We start from the raw sequence: 17,403 nt of genomic DNA, 5'->3' as shown, positions 1-17,403 counted from the left end.
CCCAGGTCCCTGTTAGGGCAGGAGTTTGCAGAGCCTCAGGGAAGCCCCCATTACCCTATTAATTGCAGACCTGGGCTCTGATTGTGCGCCAGCTCTGTGTCCTGGTCTTCATGCTTGAGCTCTTACCCCAAGTTCAACAGCAGCCCACATTCTGCCAAGCGTGACTAATGAGGATCACAGCTTCACTGGGCAACTGGCAACTATATGAGACTGGCCAACGAGAGGTTGAACAACCACCCTTTGCCACTGAAAACTGCAGGTCGGGGGAGTGTCCTGACTCTGTTTATGTCCCTGCAGGCATTGGAAGCAGGACACAAGAAGGCTTTCTTATCAGCAGAATACTTGAATGAACCTTTCCGAGCCCAAAGGGCAATGAGTGTGGTCAGTATCATGACCTCTGTCCTCGAGGGTAAGTGCTACTCAGTGGAAGGTGGCTGTCCTGAGTCCCTGTGTGAGCAGCAGAGGGGATGCCCCAAACCCAAGTCAAAAGGCACCCATCTCTGTGTTCTGAGATCCTGTCCTTATTTTGTGCCTTTGGCCACAACACCCTTAATCGATGTTGGTTTTTTTTTTTTAACGTGGATAATCTTTCAAAAACAATAAATTCCTATGGCTGAAATGCCCAAATCCCTCTCTTGTTCACATGTACCCACAAAACTACATTTTTAAAAAGGGATCTGGCAGGCACCAGGGAACATCAAGCTACCACTCAGGTATGCAAGAAATTTAAGTCATTAATTTTCACACATGGCAAAATTATCCTAATGTTTTCCTGGCTGGAATTTTTATGGTTCTAACTTAATTTCTGTCTCAAGCCCAATTATGCTGATCTTTGGAAAACCATTTAAATAAATTAGCCATTTTAACCAAATTCTTGTCAATTCAGGGTTTCATCATTTGAATGGGAATCCACTCAGTTTCCACAGGGATGCATCTAAGTTCCAGTTGCTTATACCAAGCCAAGGAACTGGCTCCGGATCAAGGCCACCTGACACTCAAGTTCCCAAACAGCAGGGCTGCATCCTCCTCCCTCTGAGGACAAGGCCTGTTCTCTAAGCCAGCCTTTGTTTTGCCTCAGGCCATGGAAAGTATGGCCTTCATCACATCTAGTTATCTGTCTCCCTAGACTCATTTAAAATGCCCCACTCCCTCTGGAGAAGGGAGCTTGTATGGAGGTGTGCTCTTGAGAAGATGTCTGGTGTGCCCTCCTCCCAGCCCTGGGCTTTATCCTTACTCCAGGGGAGTGCACAGTAGACAATATGAACAAAAAAAAAAAATGTGTGAGGGATTTGCAAACAGAACCAAAATGTGCCTCACCTTTTAGGTGAAGCCAGAGGTGGCAGGCTTTAGAGAGGGACCCCCATGCTCAGCATGGGAGAGAAATTGTTGAGTAGAATGAACTGGTAAAGTACCTGAGTAGAAAAGGCCTGGGGCAGCCTTGGAAGGTGTCCTGTGGCCCCAGAATGACAGTGTCAGGATGATGACCTCACCCCCACTGGAAGCAACGAAAGGGAGCAAATGAGAGCTACATAAGGAACCTGGAGATGTAAAGAGGGAGCAGCCATCTTTATGGCCCTCCCATCAGAAACCAGGTTGGGAGCCATGGTGACTCAAGGAAAATGCACTTGGCAATGACTAAGGACCAGCTCAGCCCTCCACCTGGAGCACCCCCAGAACTCATACACAACCTCAGACAATGAAGTAGTAGCAGACATTGAACTGACTGAAACAAATTCCTCAGGGTGGCTCATTGAAATGTATATTGAATGCAATTATGGTGGGGGGGGGGACCCTAAGTTACATTTCTTGCATACCTGAGCTTGTCTTCGGAGAAATATGTATACATCCCAGTAATAACAATGTGTACAGACTCATATGTTATTTTTCCTCTTTGGTAATTGCTTAATAATTACTTCTCATTGTAATAGTGCCTGCACACCATTTTTCGTAGCTTCAAAGAATTTCACCCTGCTGCTATGCCCATGATTTTTTGTTAGCCAGGTGGGTTCCTAGGAATTTTTTTTATTTGCTATTAGTCATCAAACAGCAAACATTAAATACAAACAGCTTGCTTTTTCATTTATTCCCCAGAAATATCAAGCTTCCTCCTTTCCTCTTTTTTAATGTATTCACTCATCAACAAAAGTTTGTTGAGCACCTGCTATGTGGCTGGCATTGTTCCAGCTGCTGAGAATTCAGTGAACAAGACAGAAGCCTGCCCTGGAGGACCTACATCTTAGGGGCTGGGGACACAGATAATAAGCACAAATAGGTATTCAGAACGTGATAAGAAGTAAAAGAAAAAATCAAGTAAGGAGGGAGATGAAGAGCGAGGGCTAACAGAAGGGGCTGTTTTAGATGGGAGGGTTGGAGAAGGAAGGATCTTTTCCTGAAGGAGACCAGAGATCTAAATAGAGTAAGGGAATCAGCCTTGTGAGGACCTGAGGGAGAGAGTTCCAGACAGACGAACAGCAAATGCAATGTGTTTTGCAGCAATGAGATGAGATTGAACAAAATATGTGTCCTAGACACATCCCAGTTTAGGTAAGAACGAAGGTGGTTTCAGCTGGAGGAGAGCAGTAGAGATCACAGGCCCTAGAGGCTGGCTGGCTGGATTTGTGTGAGCTGTGCCATCTCAGGGCTCCGGTAATTGCTCCGTGCTTCAGTCTTCTCTGGAAAGCATGAAAATATACAGTAGGTTATAAATTCCACGGGGGCAGAGATGTATGTGTTTGACTCACAGCTGGAACACCAGTACCTAGAAGAGAAGTGCATGGCACATGATAGGCACTCAACAAACAGTTGGTAAATGAATGTGATGTACAAATGTGATGAGAGGGTGAGGGGTGATGCTAACATAATGACCGGAACCAATGAACAGGCATTGTCAGATATCCTGAGACAGGACTGATTTCCCCTCAAGGAAGGTGCTGTAAGAGTACATGGGGAAAGGCAGGAGAAACAATGACATTTTTATGAGAATTATGGGTAAAGATGACCTTAGATTAGGTCAAAGAGGTCAAAGGTTTTTGAGCATAGAACAGATGAGCTGTGATCTGCTCTGGTTGAACATTATATCCTCTATACCCATGGCATCTACAGAGGATAATTGATGCTGTCAGAATTGTAATAGGATTTACAAAGGCCACCACATTGGGGGTGATTGTACTTGAGAAAGTTTGGCCCAAGCCAATAAGCACTTGGCAGTTCCCTGCAGTTGGGGCACATGGACCATCTATGCTGGGCACGCAAACTAAGAGTTGACAGTTGTCCAAGCCAAAGACCAGAAGCAGAAGCACAGCCCAGTCTCTGACCTCATGCTGAGTGGGAGAGAAGGGCACGGAACAAGGTACCACTGGGGTGCTGAGTGTCTTGAAGGAAAAGTGCAGGGTGCTAAGTGAGATATGGTGAGTTTAGCCAGGGGTTAGGGATGTATTCCAGACACAAATAAGAGCAAAATCCCTGAAGCAGAAGAGAGCCTGACGCTTAAAGAAATGAAAAAGCCTGCTGGAGCCAGAGCATAGAGAGCCGGGAGGGGAGGGGGTTGAAATAAGGCTAGAAAGATGGACTGGGTCCAGACCCACAGAACTTCCTAGACCATATTAACGATTTTGGACTTCATCCTAAGAGCAGCGAGGTGCCACTAAAAGATTGGAGGCAGAGGAGCTCCATTTGCATTTTATAAAGGTTACTCTGGATGCACGTAGAGAATGGAATTAAGAGGGGAAAGGTGTTGGCAGGGGAACCAGTTAGGAGGAAACCAGCAGAAAGGTGGCAGCACCTGGTGGCAGTGGGAAAGATGGGAAATGCAAGGACCTGAACACTCTCTTGGGGCAGAAGATTTGAGACTTGGCGGTTCACATGGTTCTAGCATAAGCGACTGAAAGGATGCTGGTGCAGCGACATACAGGGAACACTGTGGGGGAGCAGGGGGTTCACCAGGGAAAGATGAGCAAGGAAGATCCTGAGCTGAGTCTGGGACGTATTAGGTTTCAGGAGCACCTGAGACACCTAGGTAGGGGTGCCGGGTAGGAAGTTGGTTTTATGATAAGTGGTTTTAGAGCTCAGAAGTTGAGAGTGACCTAGTGATAGATCTTCAATTGAAAGCAGTTTGAATATAGATGGTGACTTTGAAATGGTGCAAGTGCATAGATGACATTGAGGGAATCAAGTAAGATGAGAAGTCCTGGGACAGAGTTCTCAGAAACAACACTTAATGATTGAACAGAAGAAATGGAGTGAACAGAGGAGGGTAAGAAAGGATGCCCAGAAATAGAAGACCAAGAAGAATAGTCCACAGAACCAAGGGTCTAAATTCCTTCAAGAAGTACAGAAAGGCCAAAAGAAGCAATGCTATAGAAACATCAAGTAAGATTGAGTCTGAAAAAAGTCCAGGGCTCTAGGCACGTGGATGTGTTTGGTGATTGAGCAAGAGAGGGTTGGTGGAGTAGGGGATTGTGCAGAACCCCAGTGGAGAGGATTGAAGAATAAATGAGAGGTAAGGAAGTGGAGATATAATATACAGACAACTTTTCCAGGATGTTTTTCTGCGAAGAGGAGGAGACAGTAAAATGATATTATGGTGTAAGTAAAGTTAAAGGAAGATTTTGGGGGGTTTCATATGTGGCTTTTTCAAAAGGACATTTCCATGCTAATGGGAAGGGTCTGTGAGAATGGGAGAGATGGAACATAAAGAAAAGAGGGAATGTTCTGTAGATTCTTCATGTTGCCAGTGGGAGAGAATGCACAAATGGAGACACTGGCTGTTAAGAGGGGGACACCTCTTTAATTGTACCCTAAGGAAAGGAAAAAAGTTCTTTCTGGAATAGTTTTTTTTTTTTTTTTTGCAGAAGACTCTTTGGGAGAGGAACCGTGATTGTGTTGCCAGCTAGCAAGTGCACAATTCTTTTAGCCTCTGTATCTCCCCAGACAATCAACATCAGCAAAGTGAAGGCTGGTTTACAAGGCTGAGTCTCTGCCTGTCCTGCCTCACAGATAGGTTGCTTCCTGCCACAATGGAGTCTCTGCAAGATTCCTCACTCAGCACTATTTCCTGCGCTTCTTCTTAGTGCCAGGGAGAGGCATGGATAGGGGGCAATGGAGGTGGGAGGAGAGAGGAGGAAGTCAGAATAGCAATCTGGAATGCTGAAAGAGTGGACTGAAATAGAGAAGCAGGGCAGGATTTCTGGGCAGCAACCAGCTGGGGCTCATGAATCCCTAGTGCGACCAGCCAGCATAGTTGTGTACTTTTTCCAACCAAGTTCAGCTGGTTGGGTGCAGGTGCAGAGAAGTCTACACATTGGGTTTATTCCAGGTTGGGGTTCTGCCACGCAAGTACAATGGAGGGGGAGACAGGCAAGGGAACTGAGGGTGTCTGCAAAGGGACAGATGGAGGGATGGACATGAACTCTAAGTTGAGAAGTAAAGATATGCCATGGGTAACGAGCAGTTAAAAAGTGTCGGATCTGTGGTTTGGGACACTGAATGTGGACAGAGACTGGATTGGAGTTGCTGGACTGAAGGCAATTCACAAAGCAGGAAATAATCATCAGAGAAAGGGAGGGCTGATGTGGAAAGCAGAAATGGTGGTTATTAGTAAAGACAAGACCTAGGGGGTGGCCACGGGGCAAGGGTCTGAGGTGACACATGGCTGACAGCTGTCATTGAATTCACCTGTGATGCAGAGCTCGAGGAATCCGAACAGAGGTGCCCGCCCTGCTTGATCAGCTTGGCTCAGAAGTATCTGATCTGGGAGTGCTGCCCCAAGTGGGTGAAGCTCAAGACGCTTCTGTTTAAGATTGTGACGGACCCCTTTGCGGAGCTCACCATCACCTTGTGCATTGTGGTGAACACAGTCTTCATGGCCATGGAGCACCACGGCATGAGCCCCACCTTTGAAACCATGTTCCAGATAGGCAACATTGTGAGTGTCTGGCAGCCGCTGCCCATGCCACTGTGGCTGAGAGCTCTGGGTGGGGTAGCAGTATGCCCTCGATGGTTGGAGTATTGGTCTAGCTAGCAGAGAGCAGTGTGGGGGATATGTGGATGCTGAGTTCAGAAAGTCAAGTCCAGAGGGCCAGGCTGAGTGGGTAGGAATTGCTTTGGGATGAATGAGCACAGGGAAGTGGAGTGAGAAGGTCATGACCCGGGGACTATGAGGTCCCCCTTTACAGACTCAGGACAGCCCCTTGAACCCACCCAACTTCAGATGTGTCTACCTTGAAGTAAGCATAAATGTCACTTTCCTACATAAAGATCATTATGGACATGTGGTGGACCCTGTCCAGCAGAGTCCGCCTGTTGTAGCTGACAGCGAGAATGAATGCACAAGTGACAACAATCCTGTGGAGAAAAAGGGAATGGAACTACTACTCTCTCAAGGGGAGAGTGCCTGTGGATGCCTCAGCCACTCCCTCAAGAGGGGAACATCTCAACCCTTGCCTAGACAGGCTTTTATTGTTTTCCTGGTGTCTTACATTATAGAAAGACTTATAATCTATTACATAGCATATTATTGTCTGCATTTTAGGTACAATCAAGAAAATGAAAATAACATGCAGAGGGGAATGACGATGAGCTGATTAGCTCTGTCCTTGGGAGAACTCATACAGGCTTTGGAAATTACCTTGAAGATAGACAATACATATTTGTTGTTTTAGACCAGGGTGATAGAGTTTTAGCAAGAGCAAGCCATAACACTCTGTGTGCATTTTCTAGGCCTGATTCCCATGGGAAAACTCGGTTTGAAGGTCTGGCTCTTACTCACCACTTCGCTTCTGTAGGTTTTCCATACAGAGCTGAGTTACACTTGCCAGGCCAAAACAAACTGGTCCCCTACATGGACATGCCTGTGTCCTTCCAAAAAAGGAGAAGGGAGAGCTTAGTTCCAAGAAGTCAGCATAGACCAGAGGGCTTTGTGGAAGAGACCGTCAGGTTCATACCCCCATTTTTCAGTTGGAGAAGTTGAGGCACACAAGAGAAATGCCTTTACCATGGTGACAGGGCACCTTTTTTAAAAAGAAAGGAAAGGCAGGCATTTTTTGGTGCCTATCATAAGTCAGGTATTTTACAAGTGTCATCTCAGAGTCACCATGCTATGAGGTTGTCATCACCCTCACAGCCCAAAAGTGAGAACTAAGACTCAGAGAGGTTAAATGTCCTGCCCAGGGTGGCAAAGCTGGGGAAGGTGGAGCAAGAGCGGACCCAGGTTCTTCTGGGGCACAGGACCTTAACCCCATCCCCCACCACAGCACACAAATTTGCCTACAGAGGGCGCTCCACAGATGCTCTTTGAATAGCACACTTGCAGTCTGTGGCAGCCACGACCCTTGAACTCTCAATCCTGTTCTTTCCCAGGCTTGCAACAGGCTTTGATGAAAAAAAATGAGAAAAACCCCTGACCCTAGTCTCTGCTTTCTTCTTACCTGTCTTCCTTCCCAGCTGGTTGTTGTGAGACCTGAGCCTGGCCCTGACCTCTTCTAATGTCAGAATTCTGTCTTGGGACCGTTAGACTCTTAGAGACAATGTGTCATCTTTGTATTTGCTGATAGCTATTATTTATTAGTGAATTACTCTCTGCCAGCACCTTTGCTAAGACCTGCAGGTGTGTTATCGAATTTTTATGTCCATTATACAGATGAGGAAATTGGGCTCTAGAGAGGGGTGCAGTGCTTGTCCAGGTATACACAAGCTAGGAAATGACTGAGGTGGGACTTTTATCTGGGTCCGTGTGGCCCCATAATCCATGCCTTTAAACTACTGAACCAGGTTGACTTCTCATTTACATAATTATGTAGCAATTATTGTCCTCGTGATTATCCACTTACTCCCCTTCTGTCACCATTCCTATGGAAACACTGAAGCATGGGTTGTGATGCACACGCCCTCAGCACTGGTCCAGAGTGCTGCCACACTCTGCTGCCACATCGAGTGATCCCATCCCCAATCCTTCAGGAGCCCCAGGTAATATAGAAACTGACTAAGAGCAATGTAAAAGGATTTGCTAATCTATAACAAAGAGAATTCTCTGCTACCCTATTTGTCATTGTGCCCCCCTTCATCCCGTGGACCCTTGCTGAGATGAATCCTTGTTTCCATCTGCAGGTCTTTACCATGTTTTTTACTGCTGAAATGGTCTTCAAAATCATTGCCTTTGACCCCTACAATTACTTCCAGAAGAGGTGGAACATTTTTGACTGCATCATCGTCACTGTGAGCCTGATGGAGCTGGGCACGGCCAAGAAGGGCAGCATGGCAGTGCTGCGGTCATTCCGCCTGGTAATGTTGTCTCTTGGTGGCTTGGGAAAACTACCTCTACATCCAGGAGGCTCACCTCTGAGGACAGACACTGTCCTTTGGGGACCCCACCAGTCATCTCCCTCTTCCTTTCTTGTCTCTGTGGGAAGCAGGCAGGGGATGGTTCCTGGAAGCTAGAGACTTGGTACTTTTCACTTACTCAAACTGGGGGTGTTCCTTTTTCTCTCTGGGCCTTGGTCCCCTCATCTGCACTAAGAGACTTCCCAGCACCCTTCTGTTCTCTTAGAAAATAATGGTAACAATGGTAATTATAGCAGCTTCTGTTTCTTCAACACTGACAATGTGTTAGGTACAGTGCTAATCATTTGACATAACATACCTCGTTTTATACTTATGATAACCCTCAGTGAGAGAGTTGCTTTGCTCATGGATAGATGAGGATGACTGAGATGCATAATAGTTAAACAATGACCCAAAGTCTCCCAGCTGCCGAGCAAGCAGCAGACTTGTTTTTCAAAATCAGGATGCTTGACTCCCAGGTCCCAGCTCCTGCTGCCTCACAGCTCATCCTCTGATCCCCTAGTGCCCCAAATCACAGCCCCCATGTCTCATACGCCTCAAAACTGCCACCTACTAGCCTCATGGCCTGGCTCTTTTCCAAGCCTCTAAGGAGTTCTCCTGTTCAAGTCGCTGGTGTCCCATTGTCCACAGGCCACCCACTCTTACAAGAGTCACATCTGTCAGATTTGTCAGATTGCCAGGAGAGTCTGGGGTCACTGGTGGGACTTCCAGTGACCCCAGACTTCCCAGGCCATCTGGCAGAAGCCACGTTTTCTGGGGGTCTTTTAGGCCTCCTCTCCCACTCTCTTCACTTCCCTCGTTATCTGGCTTAGATGTCATGGTCCATCAATATTATCATGCCCCTGAAAATAAACTCAACCACCTTTTTCCTCTGCCACTTCACATTTTGTGTTTGGCAGAAGCCTATCCTGGAGTTAAAGCCAAGTGTTTAACTCTGCTGTGCCCATACCTGAGCTGTGGGCATCCCTGCAGAAAATTCCTGTAGCCCAGATCACCAGTTTCATATTTTTTATTGGTGAGCTTTACTTTTTACAACAGTTTTAGATTTCGGAAACAAAAGCAGATTGTACAGAGTTTCCATACCCCCGCAACACACACACACATACATGCCGTTTCCTCTATTATCATCATCTTACATTAGTAGGGTACATTTCTTACAGGTAACTCTCCATGGTTCCCCAAGGCTCTGAGAGTAAAATCCACAGTCCTTGTCATGGCCTACAGCATCAGTCCCCAGCCTTTTTGGCACCAGGGACCAATTTCATGGAAGACAATTTTTCCATGGCTGGGGTATAGGAGGGCAGGGGAAGAATGGTTTGGGGATGATTCAAGTGCATTACATTCAAGCTCACCTCCTGCTGTGTGGCCATCCATGGCCCAGGGGTTGGGACCCCTGGTCTACAGAGTTGAGCATCACCGGGGCCTGCCTACCTATCCAGTCTCCTGTTGCTCATTTCACTCCAGCCAAAGAGGCCTCCTTTCTCTTCCTTGCATGTAACAGAACTGTCCCTGCTGCTGAGTCTTTGCACATTTATTCCCCAACTCTTGGCACATTCATTCTCCTCTTTCCTGGCTTAACACACACACCACCTACTCAGAGGTGTCCTCCACAACCACATTATCTGAAGTTGGGTTCCCTGTTTCTTTTTAATGTTCACGCTTCACACTTATCCTGGTAGTCCATGAGACAAAAACCAGAGTTTTCTTTTTTATCATTCCATCCCAAGGACCTAGCACAAGGCCCAGCACATAGTAGAAACTCAATAAGCACCTGTTAATTAAAGGAAGGATAAAAAACAAAAGGAAAGAAGGAAGAAATGACAATTGTGTCACCATTGCTTTTTCTTCCTTCTCAAAATAAACAGGGGTGTCCAACATTATGGCATCTCTGTGCCACGCTAGAAGAAGAAGAGTTGTCTTGGGCCACACATTAAATAATCACAAGACATAATCACAAGAAAATCTCATAATGTTTTAAGTTGGTTTACAATTTTGTTTGGGCCCCATTCACAGCCATCCTGGGCTGCATGTGGCCCATGGGCTGCAGGTCGGACACCCCTGATAGAGTCTTCTTCCATTAATGTGTCTATTGGTTTTTTCCTCGTACCAATACCACACCGTCTTAATTACTGCAATTGCCTTGAATGTGTCTGTAGGGCAAGCCGCCCACCTTGTTTGACTTCTTCAGGAACAACATGGCCCCTGCACTTCCATATTCACTTTAGAAGCAACTTGCCAAGTTACCCACATACACACAAAACTTGTTTTGTTTTTTCTGTTGGGATATAATACTCTGTAGTTCCATCTGGGGAGGAATGTAACCTTTATATTATATGGACTTCTGATCTATGACAGTAGCAAACTCTCCATTTATTTTCATCTTTCCATAGTTTTATCATTTCTGCATAAAGCTTTATAATTTTCTCCATAAAGGACTTTTCTCCGTATCTTTTGTTAGGTTTATTCCCAGAGAGTGCCTACTTCACTACAGTAGTCTAAATAAAATTCCTTTTTAAGATTTCCTCTCTCTTTTTTTTGCTAGCATTTTGCTACTTAATTTTTTTGTATCCAGAAATCTCTCTAACAATTTATCTGCCTAATCTTTTAAATTTTTAAGACAATCATATCATGGAAATAATGAGTTTTGTCTCTTCTCTTTTAATCCTTATTCCATTGGTTCCTGTCATCACCTCCTTGTGCCAATTAGAAAGGACATCCAGTACCCTGTTGGCATGAGGCACTCAGAGTCGACATCCTTGCTGTTTTCCTGATCTCAGAGGGAATGCTTTCAACGTTTCCTTTTAAAAATTTTTTATTGTTTTTTTCCTGCTTTTAATATTTCACTAAGCCTGATACTTGTGACACCTTTTTGAAAGATTAAAAAACTCTATCAGTTTAGAAATTTTTTTGTTAGAAATATTTATCAAGAATAGAGGTTTAATTTTATCAGGCAATTGTTCTGCACGCACTAAGATAATCACAAGATTTTCTCTTTTAATGTATTAGAGTAGTACATTATGTTAATTGATTTTCCAATGTGAAATCAACCTTGTATCTCTGGGATAAGCCCAACTTGATCATGATGCAACTTTTATACATTGGAAGATCCAGTTTTCTAAGAGTCTGCTGAAAATTTCTGCATCCATATTGATGAGTAGTATGTGGCCTGTAATTTTCTTTACTTGCATTGTCCTTTGTCAGGTTTCAGATGCTAATTGCCAGGTTATGCTAATCTTTATAACAAGAGGTGAGAAAATATTCCTCTTCTTTTACACCCAAACTTTGGGTAAGTTTGGAATCGTTTGCTCTTAATAGGTTGGGTAAACCCACCAATGAAGCCATCTGGGGGTTAATATTTTTGTGACTTAATTTTCTTAATGGCTGTGGAACTGTCAGGTTTTCTGTTTCTCAAAGTGGTTTTGGTTAAGTTACATTTTTCTAAAATTTGTCTTATCTAAATTTTCAAGTGTATTGGCATAAAGTTGTGTGTGCTATTCTGTTATCTTTTAGGGTCTATATCACCTGTACTTGCAGGTGATACAGATACCTTCTCCTTTTTTAAAAAAATCGTGGTTTGTGCCTTCTCTCATCTTTTTTATTAGTCTTGGAAAAAATCATCAGTTTAATCAGTCTTTTTGAAGAACCAACTTTTACCTTGTTGATCCTATTTCATTGATATTTTCTGTTTCAATTAACCCTGTATCTTGTCTTAATTACATCCTCCATTCTACATATTTTATTCTTTTCTAACTTCTTAAGATGGAATTTTCAAACTAATAAATTCATTTAAGACTTCAGTTTCCTTGTAGGAACCATTTTAATGTGTAGATTTTTTTTTTACTGTTTGGTTCTAAGTAGTTTTTCATTTTAAATTTGATTTATTCTGCCCTGGCTGCTGTGGCTCAGTGGATTGAGTGCCAGCTTGTGGACCTAAAGGTCACCAGTTGGATTCCCAGTCAGGGCACATGCCTGCCCGGGTTGTAGACCAAGTCCATAGTTGGCAGATGTGAGAGGCAATCATTCGATTGATGTATCTCTTGCACATCAGTGTTTCTCTCCCTCTCATTCTCTCTCCCTTCTCCTCTCTCTAAAATTAGATGGACTCTTTAAAAAATAAACAAATACATATTTTTTATTTATTCTTCAACTCAGAGGTTAATTAGAAGCATAGTTCTCAATGTCAAAACATATGTGGTATTTCTAGTTATCTTTATGCCATTGAGTTTTATAATTGTCTTATAGTCCAAGAACAATATACTGTATGATTTTAACACTTTGAAATTTATTGATGATTTCCTTTTGGTTAAGTATATTGAAAATGTTCCTTACACACTTGAAAAGAATGTGTGCCCTGCAGTTGTAGGTAGCAATATACTGCATAATCCACTGAGTACAGAAAGTTCATGGTAGGGTCCAAGCATTCTATATGCCTGCTTATTTTTGTCTGCTTGTTCTAGTAATTACTGAGAGAGTGCTGTGTAAAAATATCTCCCACTATGATTATGGTGACGCCTGTTTCTCCTTATGGTTCTATCCTGAGGCTGTGTTATTAAATGCATACATATTTCAAGTTGTTATATTCCCAGTAAAATGAAACTTTTGTCATCAAGGGATGGCTTTCTTTACCCCTAGAAATACTTTTTGCCTTAAAAATCTCCTTGCCTGATGTTAATTTAATAATTTTGTAGGGGAGTGGTTTAGAATTTGCCTCATATCTTTACCCATCCTTTTCCTTCTAGGCTTTGTGCATCCTTAGAATTTTTGTCTCTTATAAACAGCATAGTCCAGTTTTAGATTCTTACCCAGTTCTGACAATCCAATCTTTGTCTTCTAACCAAAGCACGTTGTCCACTTATTCTGCACATACTGATAGATCCAGATCTGTGTCCATCATTTTATTTTGGGTTTTTTATTTGCTTTACTTCTCAAGTGTGTTTGTCTCCTCTCTCTCTTCTCCCCTACCCCTTCTTGATTTATTTTGGATTGTTTGTTTTTCCTTGTTCTGTTTTCCCCTTTAATGGTTTGGAAACTAAATACTCTGTTTTTATTCAAGTGGTTACCTTAGTAATTCCAGCGTGCATAGTTAACTTAAAGTAAAAGTTAGCTAAAATCTTTACCTTCCTCCAAGACACATTTCCATTTGTTACCCTTCCCCTCTCACAGTTCTGTTAAGTGTTTCCATTTTATTTTGTTTTTCAAAATCTGGGACTTAGCCAACAATACACAGTTCTAGCTGTTGTGTAAACAATCCCCGAAACTCAGTATCTTACCCCAATAAAGGTTTATTTCTCACCCATGTCATAGTTACGATGCCAGCCAAGCCTTCAGAGCTTGCCTCCAGCTTGTGGGAAATGGGAAGCCAAGGCTCATTTTTAAGTTTGAAACAGTCAAAGGCTTTAAGTCAGGACTTGCGGTTTCTCCTGTGAGCCCCTCCTTTAAAACTTAGCTTCAGATGCTGTGAGTGCAGTATGCCCACCATCCTTTCTCTGACCAAGTTCCCAGCTTGGCTGTATTTCTTTGCTTTCTTATCCCCATGCTTTCCTCTCTCAACTCCGTGGTGGCCACATCATTAATATAATCTTTGCTAAGAGTCACTTAATTTCATTGAAAATTTTAACCGGTCTTCAACACTTGGAGACTTGTTCCCAGTGCTTATTGATTGAGATACAAAGCAGTGTACTTTTTCCCTCTAAACAGAAAATTTTATATTAATTATGAGATGAGCCAGAGAGATGGTTAATTAAGTATGAAGAAATATTCAGCAGCTATTAAAAGCAATAGTTTATAAATTTCCCATGATAATAAGAAGTAATCCTTTTGATGTAATGATAAGCTGGGCAAAGACTACAGAGAGCAACTACATGGCAGTGGAGGGAAGGTCATGGGGAATATGGATGCTGGTGAGGCTGCTTTCCTGAACCACTCATTCTGGGTATCCAGGGAGCCAGCCAGGTGGTTGGGGCCAGGGGCATTACAGCACAGCAGCAGGCACCTGTAAATGTGTGTTGACTGACTGGCTAACAGTGGGGCCCCCAAGCCCAGATATCTCTGGAATAGCAAGTGGAGAGATCCTGTTTCCCTGCCCTTTATAAAGATAACAAAAGAATGAATAGAGGATGACTCAATTCATGTCCTATAATGAAAATTATACATAACTTGCTTACAGTTTAGTATAAGCTTAATTTTGATGATAAACTGCTATCTAAGGGGATTCTAATACAGATGACCCTTGGACAACATAGATTTGAACTGCACGGGTCCACTTATATGAAGGATTTTTTTTCTTGAGAGAGAGAAACATCAATTTGTTGTCCCATTTATTAATGCATTCATTGGTTGCTTCTTGTATGTGCCCTGATTGGGGATCAAACCTGCATCCTTAGCATATTGAGATGATGCTCTAATCAACTGAGCCACCCAGCCAGGGCCCAGGTTTTTTTTTTTTTAATTTAATTTATTTATCTTTAGAGGGGAAGGAAAGGAGAGAAGGAGAGAAATATCAATGTATGGTTGCCTCTCATGCATACCCCACTGGGAACTGGCCTGCAACCCAGGCATGTGCCCTGACTGGGAATCAAATCTGCGATCTTTTGGTTCACAGGCCTGCGCTCAATCCACTGAGCTACGCCAGCCAGGGCTCAAAGGTTTTTTCAATAAATACTGTAAATGTATGTTCTCTTATGACTTTCTTAATGACATTTTCTTTTCTCTAGCTGGCTTGGTTGTAAGAATGCAGTATATATTATATGTAACATATAAAATATGTGTTAATTGACTGGTTTTATGTTATCATAAAAATGATAGTAGACTGTTAATAGTTAAGTTTTGGTGGAGTCAAAAGTTATGTATGGATTTTTGACTGTATGGGAGGCCTGTGCCCCTAACCCCCATGTTGTTCGAGGGTCAACTATATTAATTTCTAAACTCTCCACCCGCACCCGCACCCGCACCCCAACTAACTGAGGAACCAGTGGAAACCATTAGCCAGGTGTAATTAAGGCAAGAGCCGGTGCCTGGTATTTGTGCCCAGGGGCCAATGAACATGCCCCAGTGTCTCTCCCTGTCCCAAGTCAGGCCCCACAGATTCTGTGGTGTGATGGGTGGCTATCACCCTATGCCAGGGACCTACTCCAGCCTCTGCTTTTGCTTTTGTCCAGAGTTTACTGTGAGAATGGCTGCTAAGTTTCCATCTTGTTACTAATACTCAGTTTTTTATAAGCATTTGTCAGCTGCCTCTATATCCAGTCCACAGAACTGGTGTTTCAAGTGCTGCTTGCAGTGTGAGGAGAATAACCTCCAGATTAGGTCTCAGGTAAACCATGAGCCTCCCCTTGACCCCTCCCCCATCACATACAAAAGTGGGTGTGGAGCTTCCTGTGAGAGATGATTAAACCTCTCCTCTTGGGACTTAGTCACTGCTGTGTGGTTGACCAAACTTGCTGCCCTGCTCTGTCCAGCACTGTATCCTGACACCTGAGCCAGAACCTGGCTTTTGGTGGGTGCTCCAGAAATACCCCATGACTGCTGAGTCCAGATATCTTTTTCTAACAGAGAATAACACAAATATATATTTTAAGTGTTTATACATGTTTGTGCACAGTGCTTTTGCTCTCTTGTGGGACTTAGCACACTCGGGTGCACAGTGAAGACTTCAGGGGTCTTTGCCTTTTCTTTGTTAACGGAACCATTTGTTCCATGAGGGCAGTAGCCTCTTTCCACATACCTGTCAGTCTAGCACAGTACCACGCACATGCGTGGTTGGCATTCAATAAGGTGGGCAGTTTGGTTGGTCAATTAAATGAACATATGGCCTATTTAATGCTGGGTCCATGAGACTATAGATACTTGCAATATCATAGCTGGTAGGGGCAGCAAATATCCATGGCCCAAGGTGAGTATTGCCCTAAGATAGTTAGCCAATACCTCTCAAGTGCAATGATGGGTCATGCCCTACCCACAGGAGGCTAGCCTCTCTTTAGGTCAATTCTCACTTATAAGTGGGCCATTCTCACTTACATGTGAGTGCCATTAAACCCTACTTTACCCCCATGGAATAAGCTCACATCAGGGGGCCAGGAGCTACAGGAGAGTACCTATGGTGAGACCACCCCCTCAATATAAGACCCCTGACTTGGTCATAGTCAAAGAAGCATATTGAATAGGGACTAGAGAGGACTAATAATATTTTTGAATAACTGATGACATCTCTGAAAGTACCTTCCTGGGAGCACTCATCTTAATGGAATGGGCTGCCTTGTGTATTCCCCAGGCCTTTGGTCTCCGGCCAGTATTTGAGATGAAAGGTGATGGGAACAACCTCCAAGACCTGACACAGTCTCTGTTTCTCTGCAGTTGCGGGTCCTCAAGCTGGCCAAGTCCTGGCCAACCTTAAACACCCTCATCAAGATCATCGGAAACTCAGTGGGGGCCCTGGGGAACCTCACCATCATCCTGGCCATCATCATCTTCATCTTCGCTCTGGTTGGCATGCAGCTCCTTGGGGAAAGCTACAGCAAGAATCGGCACTGCATCATTCAGCCAGGGGACGAGATGCCTCGCTGGCACATGGAGGACTTCTTCCACTCTTTCCTCATCATCTTTCGGATTCTCTGTGGGGAGTGGATTGAGAACATGTGGGCCTGCATGGAAGTTGGCCAGAAATCCATATGCCTTGTCCTCTTCTTGACAGTGATGGTGCTGGGGAACCTGGTGGTGAGTACAGAGCCCCCTCGGGATGGTCTCCTGGGAAATGGAGGAGATTTCCACATTATCCTGAAAAGCTTTGACTTTGCCCATTTTTATGCCCCCATTGAACCTCCCAGATTGAAAGGCATTCAAACTTTTAAAAATCATTTATAAGTCACATGATAAGAATTGTCCCTTGCCCTGGCTGGTGTAGCTCAGTTGGTTGGAGCATCATCCCATATACTGAAAGGTTGCCGATTTGATTCCCAGTCAGGGCACATACCCAGGTTGTGGGTTTGATCGCCAGTTGGGGAGCATACAAAGAGGCAACCAATCAATGTTTCTCTCTATCTCTCCTTCTCTTTTTCTCTCTTTCTTGTC

General features: G+C 44.0%; 1 protein-coding gene across 3 annotated transcripts in view; it reads left to right on the top strand.

The window, feature by feature from the left end:
- Positions 1-17,403, top strand: part of SCN10A (sodium voltage-gated channel alpha subunit 10) — a 79,695-nt gene that overhangs the window by 33,042 nt on the left and 29,250 nt on the right. For all 3 annotated transcript variants that reach the window (XM_037148265.2, XM_037148264.2, XM_037148263.2), the window contains 4 exons: positions 298-409; positions 5,685-5,923; positions 8,104-8,277; positions 16,690-17,049. In XM_037148265.2, coding sequence (XP_037004160.2) covers positions 298-409; positions 5,685-5,923; positions 8,104-8,277; positions 16,690-17,049 — 885 coding nt within the window. The remainder of the gene's footprint in view (positions 1-297; positions 410-5,684; positions 5,924-8,103; positions 8,278-16,689; positions 17,050-17,403) is intronic.

Source organism: Artibeus jamaicensis, unplaced genomic scaffold (assembly GCF_021234435.1).
Source record: "Artibeus jamaicensis isolate MK-2021 breed Jamaican fruit bat unplaced genomic scaffold, CSHL_Jam_final contig_519, whole genome shotgun sequence".
NCBI classification, from domain to species: domain Eukaryota; kingdom Metazoa; phylum Chordata; class Mammalia; order Chiroptera; family Phyllostomidae; genus Artibeus; species Artibeus jamaicensis.
Note: the sequence above shows the minus strand (reverse complement) of the source record. Positions and strands in the feature narration are given on the sequence as shown.